Here is a 23183-nt window from a genome sequence, read left to right as displayed (position 1 = left end):
TGTGTGTATATCAAACTGGGCTTTGTTTCTCTTCCTGTTCTCACACGTGCTTCTCATAGAAAATGTTATTAGTTTTCTGCGCAGCATGATTCCCCAGGAAACCCCTTGGACAGCAATAAATACCTACAATACTGTCCTGCACATGTTTCTAGTTTGTAGGGAATTCTTCATCAAGTGCACTAGTTTGTTTAGCAGGCTGGTTGTTCAAAACATAATGACAAAAGGTACCATCTTTAAGGTACTGTTAAGTGTCTCTACTATATGTACTGGCTAGACTGGTTGCTTATCATAAAGCTTTGGTTTTGGCCTGTTTCTCATCAGCGGAGCCAGCACGGCAGGCACCCAACAAGCGGCGGAAGCGTAAGATCTCAGGCGGCAGCACCATGAGTGCAGGAGGAGGCACCAACAACAACAATAACAGCAAGAAGAAGAGCCCTGCTGGGAGCTTCCCGCTCTCCAGCCAAGTACCTGTAAGCAGGATTTAAACAAGCCTGCATTTGAATTTTAATTATGCTAAACCTTTTAATATATGAATTAGTTTGAATATTAATGATTCTGTAACGTTATACTATTACAGACAGAACAAACATGAGCAGTAGTGATGGCGCAGAGAGTAAAAAATGGAAAAGGAAAATTGTCACTTTCTTATACAAAGATAATCATTAGGCTGGATCATAATGTTTCAGTAAAGGTTTATTGGTTACAGTGAGGGAAAGAAGTATTTGATCCCCTGCTGATTTTGTACGTTTGCCCACTGACACAGAAATGATCAGTCTATAATTTTAATGGTAGGTTTATTTGAACAGTGAGAGACAGAATAACAACAAAAAAATCCAGAAAAACGCATTTAAAAAATGTTATAAATTGATTTGCATTTTAATGAGGGAAATATGTATTTGACCCCTCTGCAAAACATGACTTAGTACTTGGTGGCAAAACCCTTGTTGGCAATCACAGGGTCAGACGTTTCTTGTAGTTGGCCACCAGGTTTGCACACATCTCAGGAGGGATTTTGTCCCACTCCTCTTTGCAGATCTTCTCCAAGTCATTAAGGTTTCGAGGCTGACATTTGGCAACTCGAACCTTCAGCTCCCTCCACAGATTTTCTATGGGATTAAGGTCTGGAGACTGGCTAGGCCGCTCCAGGACCTTAATGTGCTTCTTCTTGAGCCACTCCTTTGTTGCCTTGGCCGTGTGTTTTGGGTCATTGTCATGCTGGAATACCCATCCACGACCCATTTTCAATGACCTGGCTGAGGGAAGGAGGTTCTCACCCAAGATTTGACAGTACATGGCCCCGTCCATTGTCTCTTTGATGCGGTGAAGTTGTCCTGTCCCCTTAGCAGAAAAACACCCCCAAAGCATAATGTTTCCACCTCCATGTTTGACGGTGGGGATGGTGTTCTTGGGGTCATAGGCAGCATTCCTCCTCCTCCAAACACGGCGAGTTGAGTTGATGCCAAAGAGCTCCATTTTTGGTCTCATCTGACCACAACACACCCAGTTGTCCTCTGAATCATTCAGATGTTCATTGGCAAACTTCAGATGGGCATGTATATGTGCTTTCTTGAGCAGGGGGACCTTGCGGGCGCTGCAGGATTTCAGTCCTTCACGGCGTAGTGTGTTACCAATTGTTTTCTTGGTGACTATGGTCCCAGCTGCCTTGATCATTGACAAGATCCTCCCGTGTAGTTCTGGGCTGATTCCTCACTGTTCTCATGATCATTGCAACTCCACGAGGTGAGATCTTGCATGGAGCCCCAGGCCGAGGGAGATTGACAGTTCTTTTGTGTTTCCTCCATTTGCGAATAATTGCACCAACTGTTGTCACCTTCTCACCAAGCTGCTTGGCAATGGTCTTGTAGCCCATTCCAGACTTGTGTAGGTCTACAATCTTGTCCCTGACATCCTTGGAGAGCTCTTTGGTCTTGGCCATGGTGGAGAGTTTGGAATCTGATTGATTGATTGCTTCTGTGGACAGGTGTCTTTTATACAGGTAACGAGCTGAGATTAGGAGCACTCCCTTTAAGAGTGTGCTCCTAATCTCAGCTCGTTACCTGTATAAAAGACACCTGGGAGCCAGAAATCTTTCTGATTGAGAGGGGGTCAAATACTTATTTCCCTCATTAAAATGCAAATCAATTTATAACATTTTTGACATGCATTTTTGTGGTTTTTTTTGTTCTGTCTCTCACTGTTCAAATAAACCTGCCATTAAAATTATACACTGATCATTTCTTTGTCAGTGGGCAAACATACAAAATCAGCAGGGGATCAAATACTTCTTTCCCTCACTGTAGCTGATAGGGTTCATATAAAGGTCTGCAACTTGTCTTTGACCAAAACCTGGAGATTTCAGAGATTCAGTGTATACGCACGGTTCTAGAGCCTGTCTTGTGCCGTAGATGTCCTCTAGAACCCCATTTGAGATTTTTCTGCAGGAAAAAAAATGACTGATACGAGCCTGTTGGAAATTATGTGTAATATTAGTTGTAGGATACATATTGCTACATTTTTTTTTAATGTGAAAATATTCTGAAATAAAGGAATAGCTTTTGGTTAGGAATGTCTGCTTTTGATAGGCTTATGTAGGTATACTGGTATTTTTGTATTTGATGCATGAATATGAAAATCTGAAATGTATTTGCATGGTAAAATTATTTCCAACAGCTTATTATGATGCTGATTACTTTAATCCCCTTCCAAATATTCTAATGTCATGTTCTCTTCTGTAGGATGTCATGGTTGTGGGTGAGCCTACTTTAATGGGAGGGGAGTTTGGCGACGAAGACGAGCGTCTGATCACGCGGCTAGAGAACACGCAGTTCGACGCAGCCAACGGCATCGATGACGAGGACAGCTTCAACAATTCTCCAGCCCTGGGCTCCAACAGTCCCTGGAACAACAAGGCTCCCTCCAGCCAGGAGAGTAAGAGCGACAACCCCACCTCCCAAGCCTCTCAGTGAGACTCAGGCCAAGAGGGAGGGTACAGGAGGGTAGGAGAAGAGAGAGGAGGTCACGGAGGAAGTAGGGGTTTGGAGACACACGGCCGACTCACTCATCCACATGCAGATCCACTTTCACAAAATGGCGGCCATTCATTTCGCCCCGTCTCAACGTGCTGGAGAGAAGAGTGAGACCGTGGGTCAGAGGAGAGCCAGGACTAAGAAAAAGTGAAGTGTAAATCAGATGTATTGGGTTTTAAGAACACTGTAACCATGAAGTTGTTGGTGTTTTACTGTGCGAATGCTCCTCTGAGGAAGGTGTAGATAGTTCACTCGTTTAAGTTAAGAAGGAGGTTTGTTGTTTTGTCCTCAGAGGAGAAGGCCGACGTGTAAAACGCCAGCAAACTACACACACCCTCACAAAATGACCAGACGTGAAGGATGATGTCAGGTGTGTTTGTTCTGAAGCCCAGCTCATCGCTCTCTGAAGCAGACGTCATTACAGATCTTTCCCTGCCATTAGTGGAAGATTCGGACTGAAACCCAGTACACCACCGCCATGCTGTAGAACAGCCCAGAATTGTCATTGTTTTAAAAGAAAAAAAAAAAAGGTGAGATGGCAAGCATTTAAATGAAACGTTTTGGAAAATTTTATCTGCATTTTATACCAGCCTCTATTTCCCTAGAATGTTTTTATTTTCCTTTTTTTTACCGACATTGAAAGCTACAGACCAAGGAGCCACGAGGACTTTCACAGTCCAAATCTCAACCTTCAAATTATATTTGTTTGTATTATTTTTTAACAAAAAGAGAGTAATTTAGTGTGGGCTTTTATTTCATTTTGTGTACTTGTGCTTGTATATTTAAGGTAGTAGCAAAGTTCTGTATAACTGTATGAAAATGTATTCTTCCTTAGCATTGCCTAAAGCCATTCTGATCTAATGTTTTAAAAAAAAAAAAAAAAGTGAAAAGAAAAACTCATGAATCTGTCTTTGCCCTTTCTCCTCGAATTTTATCAATTTGTGTAAGAAGAACGATTCAATTAAAGTGCGCAGTCACATGGTAAAATGCCGGATTGCTCTGTTCATACTCAGTCCAAGTGCACTTGGTACTTGAAGGCCATCCAAAGCAGTAACCCCATCGGCCCAGTCAAGTTTATGTTCAAATATGGATTTCAAAGCCCTGTCCAGTTTTATCCATTTACATTCAAATTGTAAGATTTCTGCCAGCCGTGCACTTGTAATTGAAAATAAATGGTGATCTGTCCCTCTTCTAACCCTGTAGACATCCCTCTCTTTGATATATCTATTTTTTTGTTTTTCTTAGTTTTTGCCCTTGATTAAATTAATGTATGTACCAATAAAATATGAATTTTCACTTTAAAAGATAACAGCCTTCTGGGTGTTTTGACTTATTTAAAGTACAAGTTGAAAGTATATTTATTTATTTATTTATTTGACTGTTCTCTGAAAAGGTAGTGGATTGGTACAGAAAGTGTGCGTGCGCGGTTTATAGGTTTGATCTGATCTGATCTGAACTGAACCATACAGTGCTCTGCTGCCCCCTTAGTGGGATGTCGAATAACTGCAGGGTCTGTAAAATCGGGGAAAAAATGTTGCAAAATCTTTCCTTTTATTATACTTTTCTCCATATCTCATGAATTTATCGGAGAATAAAGAACATCTACATCTGCATGCAATACAGTGGAGAAAGAACAAAAATGCAGTCAGATCCTTGTTCCTCTATATCCATATTTCCTCATATTCCATCCTTGTCTTTCTTTTTTTATGGATAATATGACTGTAGGTCAGAAAGGTTCCAGAGCCATCTGAAAGAGCCATCTGTTCTCTGCTAGCATGTAACCAGACCGTTTCAGAGGATGGTTCTTATGGAGAGCCTGAGGCAAGAAGAATGGGCTGAGGTTTAAACCTGTTTGAAGAGGGTCATGGGTTCAGTTCTTACTAGAGAGTTAGAGCCATTATGTGTTCAAGGCCACATTCAAAGAACCTATAGTGGTGTTTCCTACACAAAGCCTCTGCCATCATGGCCTAATTAAGTAGCAAATGCAAAATAATAGTGTACATTTTGGGCTGTTAGTGCATAATGATCCAAACTGACATACTACCCTTCCCCACAGGTTGCCAATATTTTTATACAATATTTTGGACTGCTTTCGGTGGTCAAGAGTTTATTAGTACCAATATTCATGGTTATATTCATGGTTTTATCAGTGATTACTTGCTGTCTAAAAATAGCATTTGATTCTGGGCCAAATATTGGGATGAATTATGGCAAAGCGAGCGAATTGTGTGACAAAAAGCCTGACTTAACCATAAGCAGCAAAAATTTCCACGGCATTTAGAATCTGTGCAAAAAACAGCCTCTAACAACTATATCTAATAAATACTTACAGTGGGGGAAATAGGTATTGGATGTGTCAACATTTATTTTAGTAATTATATTTCCAAAGATTCTATTCACATGAAATTTTCATTAGACATCAGTATTAACTCAAGAAATCAGGAAATATATAGAATTCACAACATTAAAGTCCATAAATAAAGTTGTGTGTAATAAAGTGGAATGACAGGAAAAAAGTATTGAACATACTAAGAAAAAGCAGCTCTCCAAGGCAAGGTAAGGCAAGGAACCGGCTGAAATACGTAAGTAATTATATCCTATCTATGCAAATTAATATCAGCTGGGTTAGTAAATTGATGGTCTATAAAAAGGCTTTTCATTGCCAAGGTGTCACACAAGAAACATCTCATAATGAGTAAAAGCAAAGAGCTCTCCCAAGACCTTCACAACCTTATTGTTGCAAAAAAATATTGATGGAATCGGATACAGACGTATTTCAAAACTTCTGAATCTTCCACTATGCACCATTGGGGCCATTATCCGCAAGTGGAAACAACATCCCTCCGTCATCAACTGGCCACGCACAGGAGCTCCTCGCAAGATTTCTGATCAGGGAGTCAGATGAAAAGTCAGAAGAGTAGCCTAAGAGCCAAGGACTACTCAGAAAGGGCTCCAGAAACACTTGGAGGCAGCAGGTACCATCGTCACAGAGAAAACAATAGGCAATGCACTCCACTGCTCACGCTCACCTCGCAAGACTCCATTACTAAAGAAAAGGCATGTTGAAGCTCGTTTAAAGTTTGCTACAACTCATTTGGACAAGCCTATGAAATACTGGCAGAGTGTAGTCTGATCAGACGAGAACAAAATTGAACTTTTTGGCTGTTATACTACACACCATGTTTGGAGAAGAAATGGCAATACACATCACACTATAACAACAGTGAAGTTTGGAGGTGGAAGCATCATGGTGTGGGGCTGTTTTTCATTGCATGGTACTGGCAGACTTCATATAATTGAAGGAACGATGAATGGAGCCCTTTACCGGGAGATTCTTGAGAAGAATCTGCTGCCATCCACCAGGATGATGAAGATGGGACATGGGTGGACCTTCCAGCAGGGCAACGATTCAAAGCATACAGCAAAGAAAACTCTCCAGTTGGTTTCAGGGGAAAAAAATCAAGGCGTTAGAACGGCCCAGTCAATCACCTGACTCGAATACAACTAAACAAGATTTAAAGACAATATGTTTAGAAGAATGGGTCAAAATCACACCTGAATACTGTGGCCGATTAATTTCTTCATACAGGAAGTGTCTTGAAGATGTCATTACAAACAAAGGCTTCTCCACTAAGTATTAAACACATTTCATTTAGCGTGTTCAACACTTTTTTCCTGTGTCATTCCACTTTATTGCACATAACTTTACTTATGGACTTTAATTTTGCGAATATCTTTATATTTCCAGATTTCCTGAGTTAATACTGATGTCTGTTGAAAATTTCACGTGAATAGCCTCATTGGAAATATATTTACTGAAAAAAATGTTGATGCATCCAATACTTATTTCCCCCACTGTATTCAGACAACATAATGCCTTTTGCTTCAGACAAGTCGAAGCAATAACATATTTTCCTTTGCATCACACTGTGTTTTAGTCTTCTTTATTCTAAAGGGCTGAATGTAATCCTTCAGTTCTGGTCAGTGACATTCAGTCAGTGAATGCTCTGGACATTATCTCATGACATTTTGTGAATGAGTACTGCACAGCTCTGAGGAGCAAATCTCAGCTCTGGTTATTACTGATAAGACATGGAGGAGCTCAGCTCTATTAACAATTTATGGTTATATGCAGTCGTATAGTTAAGGCCATGTTTCCCAGGTAAACATGTTCTCATAGGTTTATATTATGTGAATTTGATTAATTTATTTATTTCAAAACACATGTCATATCTACCATAAAAGCTCATAAAAGTACACAGAGTTCTAATTTTACAGTGTTGCTTACAGCTCCAGCTGTCTGTGTGGAATTTTAGTACATGTTCTTCTCTGTGTCTCTGTGGGTTTCCTTTCACCCGGTAGATGAATTGTTAGTCTAAATTGCCCCTAGGTGTGAATGTGTGTGCATGGTACCCTGTGATGGACTGGTGTCTCATCCATGGTACATGCCTATCTTGCCAAGATTGGTTCTGGGATAAGCCCTGGGTCCTTGACCGGAATAAAGCAGTTACTGAAGATGATGGTGATAATGATATTTATCCATCCAGCCTTTGTCTATACCGCTTATCCTACACAGGGTTGCAGGGCGCTTGGAGCTTAGAGACTATCCTAGGGGACTCACGGCACAAGGCGGGAGACACCCTGGACAAGGTGCCAACCCATTGAAGGGCAGAATTGCACACATACTCACACACTACAGACAGTTTTAGAGATGCCAATCAGCCTACAGTGCATGTCTTTGGACTGGGGGAGGAAATCAGAGTACATGGAGGAAACCCCTGAAGAACATGCAAACTCCATGCACACAGGGCAGAGGTGGGAACTGAACCCCCAACCCTGGCAGTGCAAAGCAAACGTGCACACCAGTAATCCACCATGCCCCTGTAATAATATTTATGTATTTTAATAATTAGAAATCGATTACATATAGGAAGAGCAAAAACGTATTGTGTAACATACTGGCTTAACTGTAATGTTTAATATGTGGAATATATGCATTTTAATGTCCTTTTTAGTGTCATTACCAGCTCTAATTATAAAAACATGTTGTGTGTGCCAACATAGTATTTAACAACAACAATAATAACAACAACAAGCATCCATAACTTATACAATTTGGGCGAAATTTGGACACCATTCTAAAATACATTTGTTTTCTTACTGGCCTATCCCTTTAAACACGCGCTACAGAAAAGACGTCGCTTCCGGTCACGTGGTCAGAACCTTTTCAGTTGGCGCGGAAAGTTAACGCTTGTTGGTAACTTGTCACTCCATACTCATAAATGTGGAATCCTTTGATATGAAGTTGTTTTTTTTCTTCGGAAGTTATTTGTGTATACTACTTAACAGTCCAAGACCAGTGTGGAGAACAGTCTCGAATCTGCTGCGTTTGAATGAAATTGGCGTTTTTCCCTCTCGGGTGAGCTCGCGCACAATTACAGCTCATTACCATAGGAACATGGCTTTCGAGCTAGCGTAGCCCGTGTAAAATAAAATAAAAAAAACAAACCCGAAAGTTATTGCGTTGTTGGAGCGTCCTGTGAGATGTTTTATTCCACTTTCAGATGTAAAATATGAGTCCACAGAAGCGCACGGTGGTGTCAGGAGCATTAGAAGTGCGGTTTGTGGGAGATGATGATGTTCTGGATCACATTGTGGAGAAACATGAAGGTATTGAGAGTGAGCAGCTAACCAAGCTTCCAGCTTAACCTTTATTCATTTTACATACCCAGATAACTTTCTTTTTATTATTATAGTTTAATGCATTTAATTTGTAACCTTTTATTTAACAGTGGTAGTCATATTGAATGTAGCATAATAGTTACCACAAACAGCAATCAGAGGCAGGACATAAGTAAACTTATAACAGCACTATGAAGCAATTAAATTATTATTTCAGTCAATCATTAATTTTCAGTAATTGCTGGTCAGGGTTGAGGTGGACTCGGATCCTGCCCTGGGAACACAGGGTGCAAGGTGTTGATACACCCTTGATGGGACACCAGTCTATTGCAGAGCAACACTCACTCTCACACACTCTCTCTCTCTCACACACACACATTTTCACACACTCAGGGGAAATTTAACATAGCCTTGTCATGTTTTTGGGAGGAAACTGAAAAACCAGGAAGAAGCATGTAGACACGGTGAGAGCATGCAAAACTAGGCACGGATAGTAAACCAAGCTGAGGATCGAACATGCTGGACCACTGTGCCATTCACAATCTCTTATAAATAGCATAAACTCTGATAAAATAAATTGCACAAGTTTTAGACACCATTCCATGATCATGGGGTGCTACAACTAAAAGCTGTCTTACTGATTTAATATAATACCATTATAAAAATGAATCATTTTAGAAAGATGGCTGTTTTTCTACTCTACCTACTTCCTCAGTATCTTCACCTCTTAAGTAATAAACACATTTTAACAGTCTGTGAACAAATGACTCACTACTGTGGGTTTGTACGCTGTATACAGTACGTCATGTCCACCTTATACATTCTGCCTTGTTCTTATTCTGGCACCTGGTTTTAAACAGAAATTGAGAGTGCTGTGCTGCGCATCACCTTTCTGATAATAATTCTGCTTTTAGGGTCAAAAGCGCCACGGAGTTCAGTCCAAACTCTCGTAAGCCTGAAGAGTCCTAGAAAGCCATTAGCAGACCCTGCTGAAGAGGATGAGGACAGTGTATTTAATGAGCAAAACTATGTAGAGGCACTTGGTGCTGGTACACAAGGTGAGATGCACTTAATATGTAATACCATCTTTTATTGAACACGCTTTGTTGGCCTGTAGTTTGTGTTGCTTCGTCTAGCTGAGTGTTGGTTGTCTGTATGTTTTGTATGTTGTGCAGATGGAGATGAGAATGGATCAGCCACTGCAGGAGCATCGGTGTTCACTTTCCAGACCATTAAACGCTCCAATAAAATGGCACAAGTGGGTACGTGAGGAGAGGAAAATTCTCAGTTGGGCTCAGAATGTTTATTTTTACACCGATTGTAAATTGACAGCCTTGATTAGATCATTTGTTTATGAAGACTTAAATTTACAAGGGGAATCTATGGTGTGAACAAAGTTAGGCATTGTGAAAAGAATCGCTTTAGATGCTATATCACCGGTGATGAATATGGGCCCTAATGAGTGACCCCTTGTAGGTGGGTGGAGCTATATAAGCAAGAATCACAGGCTAGTGCCTGCTGTGTGACACATGCTGCTTTTCCACCGCAGGAACTAGGAACTTTTGGAGGTATTCGATGTGTTTCCACAGCAGGGACCATGGTCTAAATTAAGTTCCGGGTAAAATATTTCCCCCTCGGAAACTCCCTATAGTGAATACAGTGAGGAAAGGAGGGGGAAGAAGCACAGATTTTTGAGCTATGCCAGTCATTAGTTAATTTGAAATTGAGTCCTTGAGAGTAGAGAGGAGATTGCCTGTGGTAATGGTGGGTCCAATGAAGAGGAGCTTAGTGATCACAACTTCTCATGATCTCAACATAACAAAATAGCTGTTTTCCTGTGATCACGACCAAATTTTTCTGTGTACTCAACATGACATGTTTTTATTGTTCAGGAGGCAGCAAAAGCTTAGTGCAATCCTGCAGCATCATGGATGAACAAATTGGTTTTTACTTTGATCAGAGACTCACTCAAGCTGAAATATCTCCATGTCCTCCATGTCTGTCAGTGATTTCACAGTACTTTTCACATTATTTCCCACTAATGTGGACAACTTCCACATTAGTGTCCGACACTTGAGAAGGAGACTGTTAGGCTTACAACAAGATAAGTCCATCTCTACAGTGGGCTATTATTAAATTTATAGTGGCGATGGTGAAGACGCCAGCGTGCACACAACAAAAAATGGGACCATTCACAAGGCGTGGGATTTTCTCGTGATAAAATTACGTCGTGAGAAAACAGCATTTTGTTACGTCAAGATCACGAGAAAGCAACTGTTTTTGATGTGGAGATCATGAGAAAATTAAGTCGTGAACACGAGAACACAAGAAAGAAAGAAAGAAAATAATAATGCATGGCCTCTTAGGGCTTATGTAACTTTCCCCTCTTTTTTGGTGTAAAAAGAATTAAATTTTGTCAAGATTAAATAAACGTATCGCTGAACTCAGTTTTTCATTTTTAGTTGGCAGATTGTTAGCAGACCTGTACATCATGACACATATGCATCGTAACCTATCAGGGTGGTTGTTTATTATACTGTACATTTACTGAATCTCCTTTTTTCACTTCAGCATCAGAGTGGGCGCGCACTCCTGGAAAAAGTGTTACATTTAGCACTCCCGATAATCCAGAGGAGCCACCTAGCCCTGCCCGTGCTTCCAAGAGTGAGCACCCAACTTATCTTAAGTTCTCTTTTTCTCTGGCATGATCATATTCCCTCTCTGACTCTCCTCTTCAATATGAATATTTATAATGATTGCTGTTGTATACTTCTCACTTCTAGAGTTGGTGACTCAAAACAAAACTCCTCAAAAGGTAAAGCTTCTTTCTTTCAGCTATATGCAGAAACACACACTTTTTTGCATTATGTAGTTTGCTTACTATTTACTGATGACTGTCTTTTTCAGGGGAAGAAAGTACAGTTTGTTTCCACGACCCCACACAGACTGAGAAAGAGAATATCAGGTTTGGTTAAATCACTTCAAACAGGATTAGTTGAATATGGAAAAAGCTGGACTGCCAGCAAAATATTTTTCAACATCTGATTATTTAACACTTTTCTTAAAATGTAATATTCCAGAATTTAGGTCTTTAACTGAAAAATTTCCCCCTTGTTTTAATGCCAGACTGTATTTTATTTTGTCTGTTGCACGAATTATGATCAAACTGGAATTAATCTCCAGGTGTAACAAAAACTTTTGACTGGCACTGCATTATCATTTTCTGACAATGCTTGATGTTTGCTTTGCTTTTCTTTTTTTCAGCTCCTAATCTGAAATCAGACAGTGACAGTGATTTCTCCCCCTCAAACTCGGAGGAGGAGGAGGACAAGGACGGACATGAAGATGAGGAGGAAAAAGGAGAAAAGCGCGGAGCTCAGCCGAAAACCCCCAGCAAGACGGCTACAGCAGCTGTTGCGCTTTATAAGACGCCTGCCAAGAAGAGCAAGAAAACGCCCGAGGTAGGATTCTGTTGATGGTTTTTGCTGAGTATGGAGAGCTGTTTGTCTGGTTACGGTCTTTCTCACGCCTTATCGTTTCATGCACCCCAAATTATGGCTGCATTTACGCCTCGTCGGAATTACCATAATTACTTAAGGACAACACGGACGTTCTACCCAGAGCTGTTCGTGTCCTCAGACTTGGAATTAAATGAATCCATGTGAGATGATGATGCTGACAACTGCAAAATGACATTAAACTGTATTGTATGTTTTTCGTTTATTTTCAGATTAATCTTGCATTATTAAGACATTAATAATAGTCAATTATACAGAAATATTATGAGATAACAACTACATTTTAAAGCTGAAGCTGCCACCAGTTTCCGTATGACTTCGCAGCGGTCAGGTGCTACAAGTCGGAGCTCTAATCACGAGTTCTATGAGGACATGAACACTTTTTAAACTTTTTTTTTCTTTTTTTGTTAACAAGTCGGAATCTCGTAATTACAGTAGTTACGACATGGCGTGAACGCAGCTTATTTGTCAAAACGCTACTAAACATGTTGAGCACAAATCTGTACCCATGTCTTCTTCCAGCCCAGCCTGGTGGAGGAGTACTTTGAAGCTCACAGCAGCTCGAAGGTGCTCACGTCGGACCGAACCCTCCAAAAGCTCCAGACCCCAAAATTAGATCGGGTCAGTTCTGTTCAGCTGTCTACAATTAACCCAGCTTCTAACAGCTGTTATATTTATGCTGCATGTATGTGTAACTGATGGGAATGTTAACTGTGTCTTGTAGGAAACTCTTCTGCAGTTGCTGGATGGAAAGCCCTCCTGTTACACAGACGAGATCACTCAGCTGAATAAAAAACACCAGACCAATTTCAGCAAATGGATGCTGCAGTTACAGTTGAGTTGAAAATCCAGATGTGTATGTGAGCATGCATTTCAAATTATGAAACGTGTTATTAGGGTTAGTGTTTTATTCCACACAGACAGCATGTTGATGTGTAAACAACCTGTACTAAACGTATTTTTCTATACATGCCAACAGAATGGGCTTCAACATCCTGCTGTATGGCCTGGGCTCGAAGAAGCTTTTACTGGAGAAGTTCCGCACTACCATGCTGTCTGATTCCATGCACCTGGTGGTCAATGGCTTTTTCCCAAGCATCACTCTCAAATCGGTCCGTTTTAGCTTTTATTACACAACTTATTAATAAAGCAAGGTGGTCTTTACCTTGTTTTGAAAATACTGCATAAGTTTCCATTGTGATTTCCTTTACAACCTACCAGTGCAAACTGATTTATATTCAGCATTGTGAATACTTAAAATCTATAACTAAATAAATAAAACCAATAACATATTTTTAAGCTTGGATGTACACCGATCAGCCATAACATTAAAACCACTGACAGGTGAAGTGAAGAACAATATCTTGTTACAGTGACACTTGTTCAGGGGTGGGATGTATTAGGCAGCATGTGAACGGTCAGTTCTCGAACTTGATGTGTTGGAAGCAGGTGCTTGCATGTTCATCGCTTACCTGAGGAAGAGATGCCACCAAGATGCACTATGGGACGAAGGCGAGACGGCGAAGGCAGCGTGATGCTCTGGGCAGTGTTCTGCTGGGAAACCTTGGGTCCTGGTATTCATGTGGATGTTAATTTGACACGCACCACCTACCAGATCTCAGTCCTATTGCGCATCTGTGGGACGTGCTGGACAAACAAGTCCGATCCATGGAGCCCCCACCTCGCAACTTGCAGGACTTAAAGGATCTGCTGTTAATGTCTTGGTGCCAGATACTACAGCATGGGGAGTGCATGCCTTGACTGGTCTGAGCTGTTTTGCCGGTACAAGGGGACCTTCACAGTATTAGGCAGGTTTTAATGTTCTGGCTCATCTGTGTATACTACAGCTGCTTGATTTGGACAAAATAGTTTATTTTGATTTCTACTGATGTATCGAATCAGTCACAAGTCATTGAAGAGTTATTACAAAAATGTCACACTTTTGACCTCATTTGAGGAAAAGCAATGATGTGTTTAGTTCTGTGGTGGAACTCAATACAGCTGTGCTGATTACATTTCAAAGTGATTTGCATTCAATTCTGAGACAAATGTTTTTTTTTAAAAAAAACAACTTTTAAAGGAAAAAGAGATCCACTTGTATGAAAACAATGTAACAGCATTTTATTTTGGCTTGTTTTTGTCACTATTAAGAAGGAGGTCACGCGTGTAGTGCACTTTATGCTTTACGCTGTAAAGACACATTTTTCTTAATACAATATTTTAGACCAGATCAGTCAACGATTAAGGTTGTGCAATTTTCTTGGATTTCTCCATATACGTAGAGATAGAAACAGAATTTGTAATTGACTTTTCATTATGCTTTAAGAAATGCAAGAAAAGAAATCCCTCTAAATAACAGGGATAATGGTTAATGGTTAACTTGCATAGCTGATGTATGCAAGTTAATCACAGATGCATCAAAGATTAGTTTGATCCGACTGAACATATGGAGGAGTCACATTGTGCCTAATTTTTTTTTTTTCTTCCCCTCACATTGTGACATTCCACTTTGACAGATCTTAAATGCCATCACCAGCGAGATGCTGGAGCATGATGGGAGTTTTCGCACCCCAGTGGACCAAATAAACTTCATTATGAAAACCCTTAAAAAAGGTTCTCTTCAGATATTCACATTGCGTTATATACAACTTTTACATTAATCCCCAGTCCATCACTGGTAAAGTGTTATGATGCTGATTGATGTGGGATCATTTTATGTGTTCTTACTAGACCCGGACAACCACATCTACCTGATCATCCACAACATTGATGGCCCCATGCTGCGTGGTGAGAAGAACCAGCAGGCGCTTGGGCAGCTGGCCTCCATTCCCAACATGCACCTGCTTGCCTCCATAGATCACATCAACGCCCCTCTCGGTCTGTTTTCACACTAACACTATATGAGAATTATTTTATCTGCGTCTCAGAATGTGGTCCGTCAGGTCACATGACTGTGTTCATGACTTTTTATACTGACTTTAAGACGCCTTTTGATATGTTAAGTCTTATCTACCAGTTCGTTGGTGTATTTGAGATGTTCACTGTTATCTTGGCTGTGTTATTGTTCAGTGTGGGACCAATCGAAGATGTGTGTGTTTAACTGGCTGTGGTACGAGACGACTACCTTCCTGCCGTACACAGAAGAGACGTCGTACGAGAACTCTCTCCTGGTGCAGCAGACAGGAGCGCTGGCTCTTAGCTCGCTCACACATGTCCTGCGCAGTCTCACACCAAACGCCAGGTACTGCACCAGACACACAAACACACAACTCTACGCCTGACACCACACACAGTTTTTTGCAGCCTTAAGCAGCGGTCACCCCAGACTTTCAGCATGCGGAATTTCTTTGGAGACCGTGGCGACCGGATATGATATCACACGCCAATGTTAAAATATACCATCTGTTCCTGTATGCAGTGACTCCACAATCCAGCCAACTACTCCTTTGATGTTGATTTTATATTCTTTTAAAGCTGTGTTGTATAAACGCCATAAAACCGGATGGTGCAACACTGCTATAATCCTTCTGAAGAGGTGACATGATACGAATTCTCAGGTCAGAGTTCACCAAACTTGAACTTTGGAACGCAGCAAAATGCGAATTTTCTTCACACAAAGCTTGTGTTTCTGGTCTCCAGCATTCGCATGCATATAAATGGAAGTCAGTGGAACGGAAAGTGTAGTGTGACCACCCCTTTACTCTGCCTTCTCATTCGCAAGTTAAAAGTCAGCGATGAATGTCCCAGTTTGTTTCCGCATGAGCATGTGACTGTTACTGCTGTTGTATGTGGGTATGGCCTGTCTTTGTAGGTTTTCAGGTTTCGATAAGAAATGACCGTAGTCTCAAAAGATAATTCTGTGTGCTCTGTTCACAGAGGGATCTTCAGACTACTGGCTGAATTCCAGCTGGAGAACAAAGACAATCCTTCCTATTCAGGTAAAACAGTAGACTTTACCCTATTTAAGAAGTCAATCAGTCCTCCATGTTCTCGTGTCACTTTTTGGAGCAGTTTCTCAATTTTCCCCCTTTGCTTTGCTAGCTGAACTTTCTTTCTTTTCACGTTTCCATTATGATTTGTGTTCAGGTTTGTCTTTTCAAGATTTTTACCAGCGTTGTCGTGAGGCCTTCCTGGTGAACAGTGACATCACGCTGAGGACTCAGCTGACAGAGTTCCGGGATCATAAGCTGATCCGCACCAAGAAGGTGAACCAGTACACCTAGGGCTGGGCGATATGACAAAAATATCATATCATGATACTTGAGGACATTTCTACGACACATGATGTGTATAATGATATATAATTTAGCTAACAAACTGTCCGCAAAACAGTAATAAAAATAAACAAACAAAAAAAAACATTAAACTGACTTCGATAATACTTTTCTTTAATGCCTACAAAGACAAAGAAGAAACTACAAAAAGAATTACATCAAATCAACGACATCCATTCAATAATTATTAAAAACAACAAAAAATACATCACCATACCAACAATGTCTTAGTGTAGTGTGTAATAATTTATCACAATATTGATATTATATCGATTATATTGCCAAGCCCTAATTACACCAACATGGAATTTGTCATGAATTTATTGACCCAGAGCAGAGAATATGTGCATGTGTGTCTATTTGCAGGAAGTGTTATGCGAGCTAAATGTATATTGAAGTCAGCAGTGAAACAGTAGATGTTACTTTTTCATAATAAATCAATACAAGACATTAAAAAGGGGGTTTCTTTCCTGTAAATTAACATATGTATTTTATTTTGCAGGGAGCTGATGGAATAGAGTACCTTCTGATCCCTGTGGATGCGGGAACTCTCACAGACTTCCTGGAGAAAGAGGATGTTGAGTAATCGGAGCGGAAAAAAAGATTAAAGTACTGTTTTGAGGACTGGCCACCTGTCTTATGAATACTGTTTACTGTACCTGTTCTGACTACCATGGATAGGCAGCAATAAGCTGGCACAGATCGCCATACCGCATGCTGGGTAGTTCAGAGGTCTTCATGCACTGTAGAAGTCCAACTGAAATGAATCAACTCAAGTACTTCAAGTACTGAAATGTAAAATCATGAACACTTTTTGTAAACGGTATGTATTATGTACAGATATGTAATAAATATGATGCATTGCAATTTATTTACATATAAAAATATGTTCAGTAAATATACATTTATAGTCACATTCCTGCAATACCATCATAACACATATACAAGTAACTTGGTAAAATCAGATGTTAGACGGATCCTAATGCGATACGCAGGCTTAGATCCGTTTAAACAAAATAGGGACAGGAAATGCTAAATTAACACCAGGAAAAGCAATACAGCAAAAGCCATAATTCTGTTTTGTTACAATGATCGTGTCTGTAAAAAGTAGAGTTTACTAATAATTTCTCTGTGAAGTTATTTTTAAATTAGCATATATATGCGCACACAATATATGACCAAAAGTTTGAGGACACTTGACCATCACACCTATATGTGAGCTTTCTCCAAATTCTTGCCACAAAGGTGGAAACACACCATTGTAAATGATGTCTTTGTATGCTGTAGCATTTCCAATTTGCCTTCACTGGAATTAACAGGCCCAAACCTGTTACAGCATGACAATGCCCTTGTGCACAAAACGAGCTCCATGAAGACATGGTCTGTCAAGGTTGGAGTGGAAGAACTGGAGTGTTCTGCACCTCACTGAATACCTCCGGGATGAACTGGAATACAGACAACACCCCAGGTTTCCTCACCCAACATCAGTACCTGACCATCTTTAATGCTCATAAATCCCCATAACCACGCTCCAAAATCTAAAGAAAACTTCCCAGGGGAGTGGAGGTTACTATAACAGCAAAGGGGGACTAAATCTGGGACGGGATGTTCAACAAACATATGAGTGTGATGGTCAGGTGTCCACAAACTTTTGCCAATATAGTGTGTAGCTATACATACATTTTGGTGACAAATTAATGGAGAAACCAGTGGCTCGTCCATGCTGTTCTATTTCTATCTTAATGGGAGTGGTCTCTTTCGAGATGACTCCGCCCCATTCACAGGACATGTAGGCTCACTGAATGGTCTGATGGGTGTGAAAATGATTTCAGTCAGATGCTATGGCCGTCATGCTCACCAGATCTCAATGCTGATGAACACCTATAGTCAACTTTGTAGCGCTGTATGATACTCATAACGCCAGTTGAGGGAATTTCTCTTGGAAGAATGGTGTTCGTTCGTCCTTCCTGTGCAGCACTGAGACGGGTAGTTACTGGCCCATGGCTTACTATCATTACTAAAGACACTTCATGTTAATTTTTCCATTTATTTCTCACATGTCTTGTATTTGTTGCTGAGCAGGGAGTTTATTTTAGTCTGGCAACAATGTCTGTAAACATATCAACCTGGATTCTTTTATATCAAAAAGCTATTTTATGTTGTTAGTCGTTCTGCATGCAGCAGCACTTATTCAGTGCTGAGCAATTGCTATTTTCTCTTTCTGTCTACTGCGAGCTCTGAGTTTGTTCTCTGTGGCACACTGAACAGTTTTCAGCTCCTCCATGTCCAGGTCCTTCAGCAGGAGCAGTACAGCTTCCAGAGTGTGACTCTACACATACACGCGCACATTAGTATGTTTGAAATTACACTGAAATCATTAATGCTAATAATACAAGATTGTGAATCAAGTTCTAATCAGTTGCAACACTATACAAGAAAGCTGCACACCTGCCAGGTTCATACAGGTGGGAAATTAGATATAATGTTAAATGCAGACTGACCTTTTTCTTCAGGGAGGCCCCTGCTTCTCGTGAAGATGAAAATTTATCTCTAGGCAATGGCTTCATCCCCAACTGCACAGGGATTTTACTGAGGACAAAACAAAAAAAAAAAACCACTCAATCCCTCAAATTTTCACTTAGCAGCAAATTAACCTGAACCTGGTCTAAAGGATAGTCATTAAACTTGGCATAGCGCAAAAAAAATATACACTTGTCAAGCACTTTATTAGGCACACCTACTCATTCATGCAATTATTTAGACAGGCAGTGACATGGCAGCAGCGCAGGGCATAAAATCATGCAGATCTGAGCCAGCAGTTTCAGGTAACGTTCACGTTCTAATGAGTCCCACGTTCTTCAGTGTTCTTCCAAGTCACCGGATCTGAATCCATTAGAACATCTTGGGGATGTGGTAGTATGGGAGAATCGCAGCATGAAAGTGCACCTGAAAACTGCAGGATTTGCACAATGCAATCATGTCAACATGGACCTGAATCTCAAAGGAGTGTTTCCATCATCTTCTGGAATCCATGCCATGAAGAATTGAGGCTGTTTTGAGAGCAAAGGGAAGCCTGACCCAGTATTAGTATAGTTTACCTAATAAAGTGTTTGATGGTGGTATTCCTTGTTTGATTGTATAACGCGTACTATTCTTCTGTCACTGTATTGATGATTTTTTTTGTATTTTAGACAGTGGTTAATGGTGGGTTGTGTAAGAGCGTTGGAATAACAATGCCTTGCAATATTTTCAAAAGACCATGGAACCTGTGTTGTATCAGGTAAAGACTGAACTGCATTTATAGGAGAGGAAGCTATGATCAGGAACTTCTGAGGCAGGTCTGAGAATAAAAGGAAGAATTGTAATTTCTTTTTATTTATTTATTTGCAGGTCCCTGCAATTTTGTTACAAAGGCCAATATGGTGGCCAATATATAAATAATAACGTAGCTTTGCTGGAGCAACAGTGACCGAGATGGAGATCAAAGTTGAAATATCCATGTAAAAACAAAACAGGAATAGGTGTCCCCAAAAAGACTACTATCGCTAATAGCTACCTTTTCTCATCTCTTATGGAATTAAATTTGTGCCAAAAGTACTGAACATAACTTCTCAAGAAATTAAAAATATATATGAATGATAACATGATAATATGAATGAAAGAAGAAAAAACACTCTGAAACTGAAAACTGTGAATTCAGTGGCAAAAATTTAACATGGTTTTTAAATAAACAGCATTCTTTGTTAACAGTTTTCTAAGCTTCGTTCACTAATCGTGGTTTATGAACATGCTGCCAGAGTTTTCATTTATACTCCACAAGTTTACATTTGCCATTCTGGCACAAATCTCTCTTGTGGGCAGGGCGTAACAGGATTTACTCTCATTAGCTAGTGAGATTTGGAGCGACAGCTCCCTGCCCTGGAAGCAGATTTAATTCCACAATCTCTCCCACTATTTTTCCACAATCTTGAGTTTGAAGGAGTTTTTTTTCCCCTTTTCCTAAACGCTGCTGTACAAACAAAGTTCCAAGTAGGCTACGTAAACTCGTCTTGAACGGTCCAAAGACTAAAAAGGCACGGTATCAACTCACTTGGTCTCCTCCATACTGTAATTGAGAGGGTCGTACTCGGAGTCTGCCTCTGTGAGGCCATTGGTAGAACTGGCTGTGGCAGGACCTGGAGGAGTGATCACTTCCTCACCTTCTTCCAAAGCAAGTGCAAGCTCTTCTTCAGTCACAACTGAACAACAAAAAAAGAGGTGCCATTAAAGGAAGTGGTTAAGGGAACAGTCATATCAAATAAAACTTCATCACTACGAGTACAGTAAGTTCTTACTTCTCATTCGAAAACTGCAAATAATGAGTTGGAGCATAAGACAAGATAAGTTAGGGGATCGATTGAACTTTGAGCTGAATCACAAAGTAGAATATAGCTGAAGGTAGTAATGGTGTCACGCTGGTTCCCTTTTTCCATCTACATGGTGCTGAAGCTTAGAAAATGTCTTAGAAGATTCTGCAGAACAAACACGCTTGAAGCTCTCTCTCTCTCTCTCTATCTATATATATATATATAGATAGATAGATAGAGATAGATAGATAGATATATATATATATTTTAAAACGTGATGTTGAATTGAGTATGTTTAATCAAGAAATGCACGAATACAAATGACAAAAACAGTGTAGGAAAGATATGAGCGTGGCATCACTGATTTGGAGTTTTAGAGCTTAGCATCTGTCTCACTCCTACCTACCCTGGTTGTCTAGTTTTTGCAGACCAGGCAAGTTCCTCAACACTGTCAAACGGTACTTCACCGGGTCTGGGTCGCAGCATGGGTTCTCCGCCAGCCACAGAACTTTGAGACAGGTGAGGTTTTTAAGATGGCTCAGCTCTGAAAGACTCTGGATGTCGTTCCGCCTCAGGTAGAGCTCGGTCAGATGCTGACAGTTGGCGATGTGCTCAAGAGAGGATATGTTATTGGCACTGAGAAAGAGAAATGACTAAATCTTCGACTCATTTGAAATACCTGAAAGTGGATTTACGAGAAATAACCGAAGAGATGCAGAAAATTATTCTCTGTTAAAAGTAATACATCAAGAACAGTAACACTATAGCAATCCTACCTTAATGTTAAGACTTCAACATTGGGAATTTCAGTGAATATTGAGATCTGAGGATTCACATCATCACAAAATCATTTCAGGAAGAAATAAAGAACAAATATAAGCATGATAAAACCTTGGAAAAGTACTTACATCTGACAGGTTGCAGCCCCTACAACACAGAATTCATATTTTGAGTAGGATAGAAATGTAATCAAATATAATCATTTTCCATATGGAAAAGTTGCCAAAATAAATGCACCCTACTTCATGTGTGTAAAAGAACTATTTCCCCGAAGCAGCCTAAATGACTTTCACTAAATTAAGTGGCCTTATCTTTAGACTGGCTGCTGATGCTAAACTTACTTGTTCTGTTAGCTAGCTAGCCTGTGTTAGGTGCGCAGCTAGTGAAGTTAATCAAAACTAGCTAAATAAAGCACAACATACCAGCAATTCAACTTTTTTACGCTTTCAAGGTCCGACGCCTTGGCCCGTGAGAGAACAAGTTTCCGAGTTAATTTCATTTTGGAGTTGCACCGTATTAGCTCAAATATTTCTATATAAACCTTGAAGACAAACTAGCTTGCTTGGTAGCCATGACATCACTTAGCGTTACTGTCAAGCAAGCGATATTGCGCATGCGCCTGAACACCGGCTAAAATACCAAATAAAACCGCTTGAGGGAGACATTTCATAACATTTCGTAACAATTTGGCAATACTGTAATTCTTGTAATGATCTGTCAATAAAGGTCACTGAATTTAATTATTGACATCTGTGTCATAGGTTAAAATAAGGCAACTAGTACAGCATATTTCTAGTTACCTGAAGTACTCCATATAAATCCTAAAGACAATCTAGCTTGCTTTGGTAGCCATCACATCACTTAACGTTAGCGTTAGTCAAACAAGCGACATTGCGCATGCGCTTGTCGGGAGGGTTGCAATACCAAACCAAACCGTTAGAGGGATAATTTCATAACATTTCGTAACACTGACAATACTACAGCGTTTCAATACTGCAACTCCTTTAATTATCTGTCAATAAAGCTCACTGAATTTAATTAAATCGACACCTCACACACGTGTTTTGTGTCATAGTTTAAAATACTACAACTTGTACATCATTCCTAGTCACCTGAAGTATTCTATATAGCTTGCTTGGTTGCCACACGTCACAGCGTTTAGTGCTAAACAAGCGACATTGCGCATGCGCAAAGAATGCAACTCCTCACAAAACCGCTAGAAGGCGACATTTCACATGCGCTTATTTGTGTCGTGGCTTAAAAAATAGGGCAACTAGAAGCGAATTTACAGTCATTTTATCTTTATTTTTAGCTGTGCATTTAAGCGAATGCAAATCAAAATGAACGATTTTTCACGCATTTTAATGATTGCATTATTCCTCCACAAGAGTAAAGGTTAATGCATAAGCAGTTTCAGAAGAGCCTGGAATGTGTTGCTGTTGATAAAGAGGCTCAGATGTTGCAACCCACTTAAAATCCCACAACCACTTCATCTGAAAGGGTGGCTGCATGTTTTAACCTCCACTTCTGCTACACAATTAATCCACTATTTGTCAG

General features: G+C 40.1%; 3 protein-coding genes across 6 annotated transcripts in view; 2 read left to right on the top strand and 1 right to left on the bottom strand.

The window, feature by feature from the left end:
- The window catches only part of ldb1b (LIM-domain binding 1b), a 28728-nt gene extending 24393 nt beyond the window's left edge, over positions 1-4335 (top strand). For all 3 annotated transcript variants that reach the window (XM_053634555.1, XM_053634556.1, XM_053634557.1), the window contains exons 10-11: positions 322-470; positions 2736-4335. In XM_053634555.1, the coding sequence (XP_053490530.1) occupies positions 322-470; positions 2736-2966 (380 nt within the window). In that variant the 3' untranslated portion in view covers positions 2967-4335. The remainder of the gene's footprint in view (positions 1-321; positions 471-2735) is intronic.
- Positions 4336-7330: 2995 nt separating this feature from the next.
- On the top strand, positions 7331-17086 carry orc2 (origin recognition complex, subunit 2). The gene is made up of 17 exons (XM_053634116.1): positions 7331-8445; positions 8591-8696; positions 9623-9766; positions 9884-9970; positions 11280-11372; positions 11492-11523; positions 11616-11673; positions 11973-12169; positions 12749-12847; positions 12951-13060; positions 13206-13338; positions 14743-14839; positions 14957-15103; positions 15296-15467; positions 16103-16164; positions 16313-16431; positions 17003-17086. The coding sequence occupies exons 2-17, from the start codon at positions 8600-8602 to the stop codon at positions 17084-17086; spliced, it is 1731 nt and encodes a 576-aa protein (XP_053490091.1). The 5' UTR covers positions 7331-8445; positions 8591-8599.
- On the bottom strand, positions 16425-22300 carry cfap410 (cilia and flagella associated protein 410). 2 transcript variants are annotated; one of them, XM_053634120.1, is made up of 9 exons: positions 22049-22300; positions 21755-21773; positions 21623-21669; positions 21253-21482; positions 20591-20738; positions 19002-19089; positions 18359-18829; positions 17160-17257; positions 16425-17062 (listed from the first exon to the last, which is right to left on the bottom strand). In XM_053634120.1, the coding sequence occupies exons 1-7, from the start codon at positions 22123-22125 to the stop codon at positions 18692-18694; spliced, it is 747 nt and encodes a 248-aa protein (XP_053490095.1). In that variant the 5' UTR covers positions 22126-22300; the 3' UTR covers positions 16425-17062; positions 17160-17257; positions 18359-18691. The 2 variants fall into 2 exon arrangements, with proteins under 2 accessions (XP_053490095.1, XP_053490094.1); XM_053634119.1 differs by having other exon boundaries at positions 17160-18829.
- Between the last annotated feature and the right edge of the window lie 883 nt (positions 22301-23183).

Source organism: Ictalurus furcatus, chromosome 10, assembly GCF_023375685.1.
Source record: "Ictalurus furcatus strain D&B chromosome 10, Billie_1.0, whole genome shotgun sequence".
In the NCBI taxonomy this organism is placed as follows: domain Eukaryota; kingdom Metazoa; phylum Chordata; class Actinopteri; order Siluriformes; family Ictaluridae; genus Ictalurus; species Ictalurus furcatus.
Note: the sequence above shows the minus strand (reverse complement) of the source record. Positions and strands in the feature narration are given on the sequence as shown.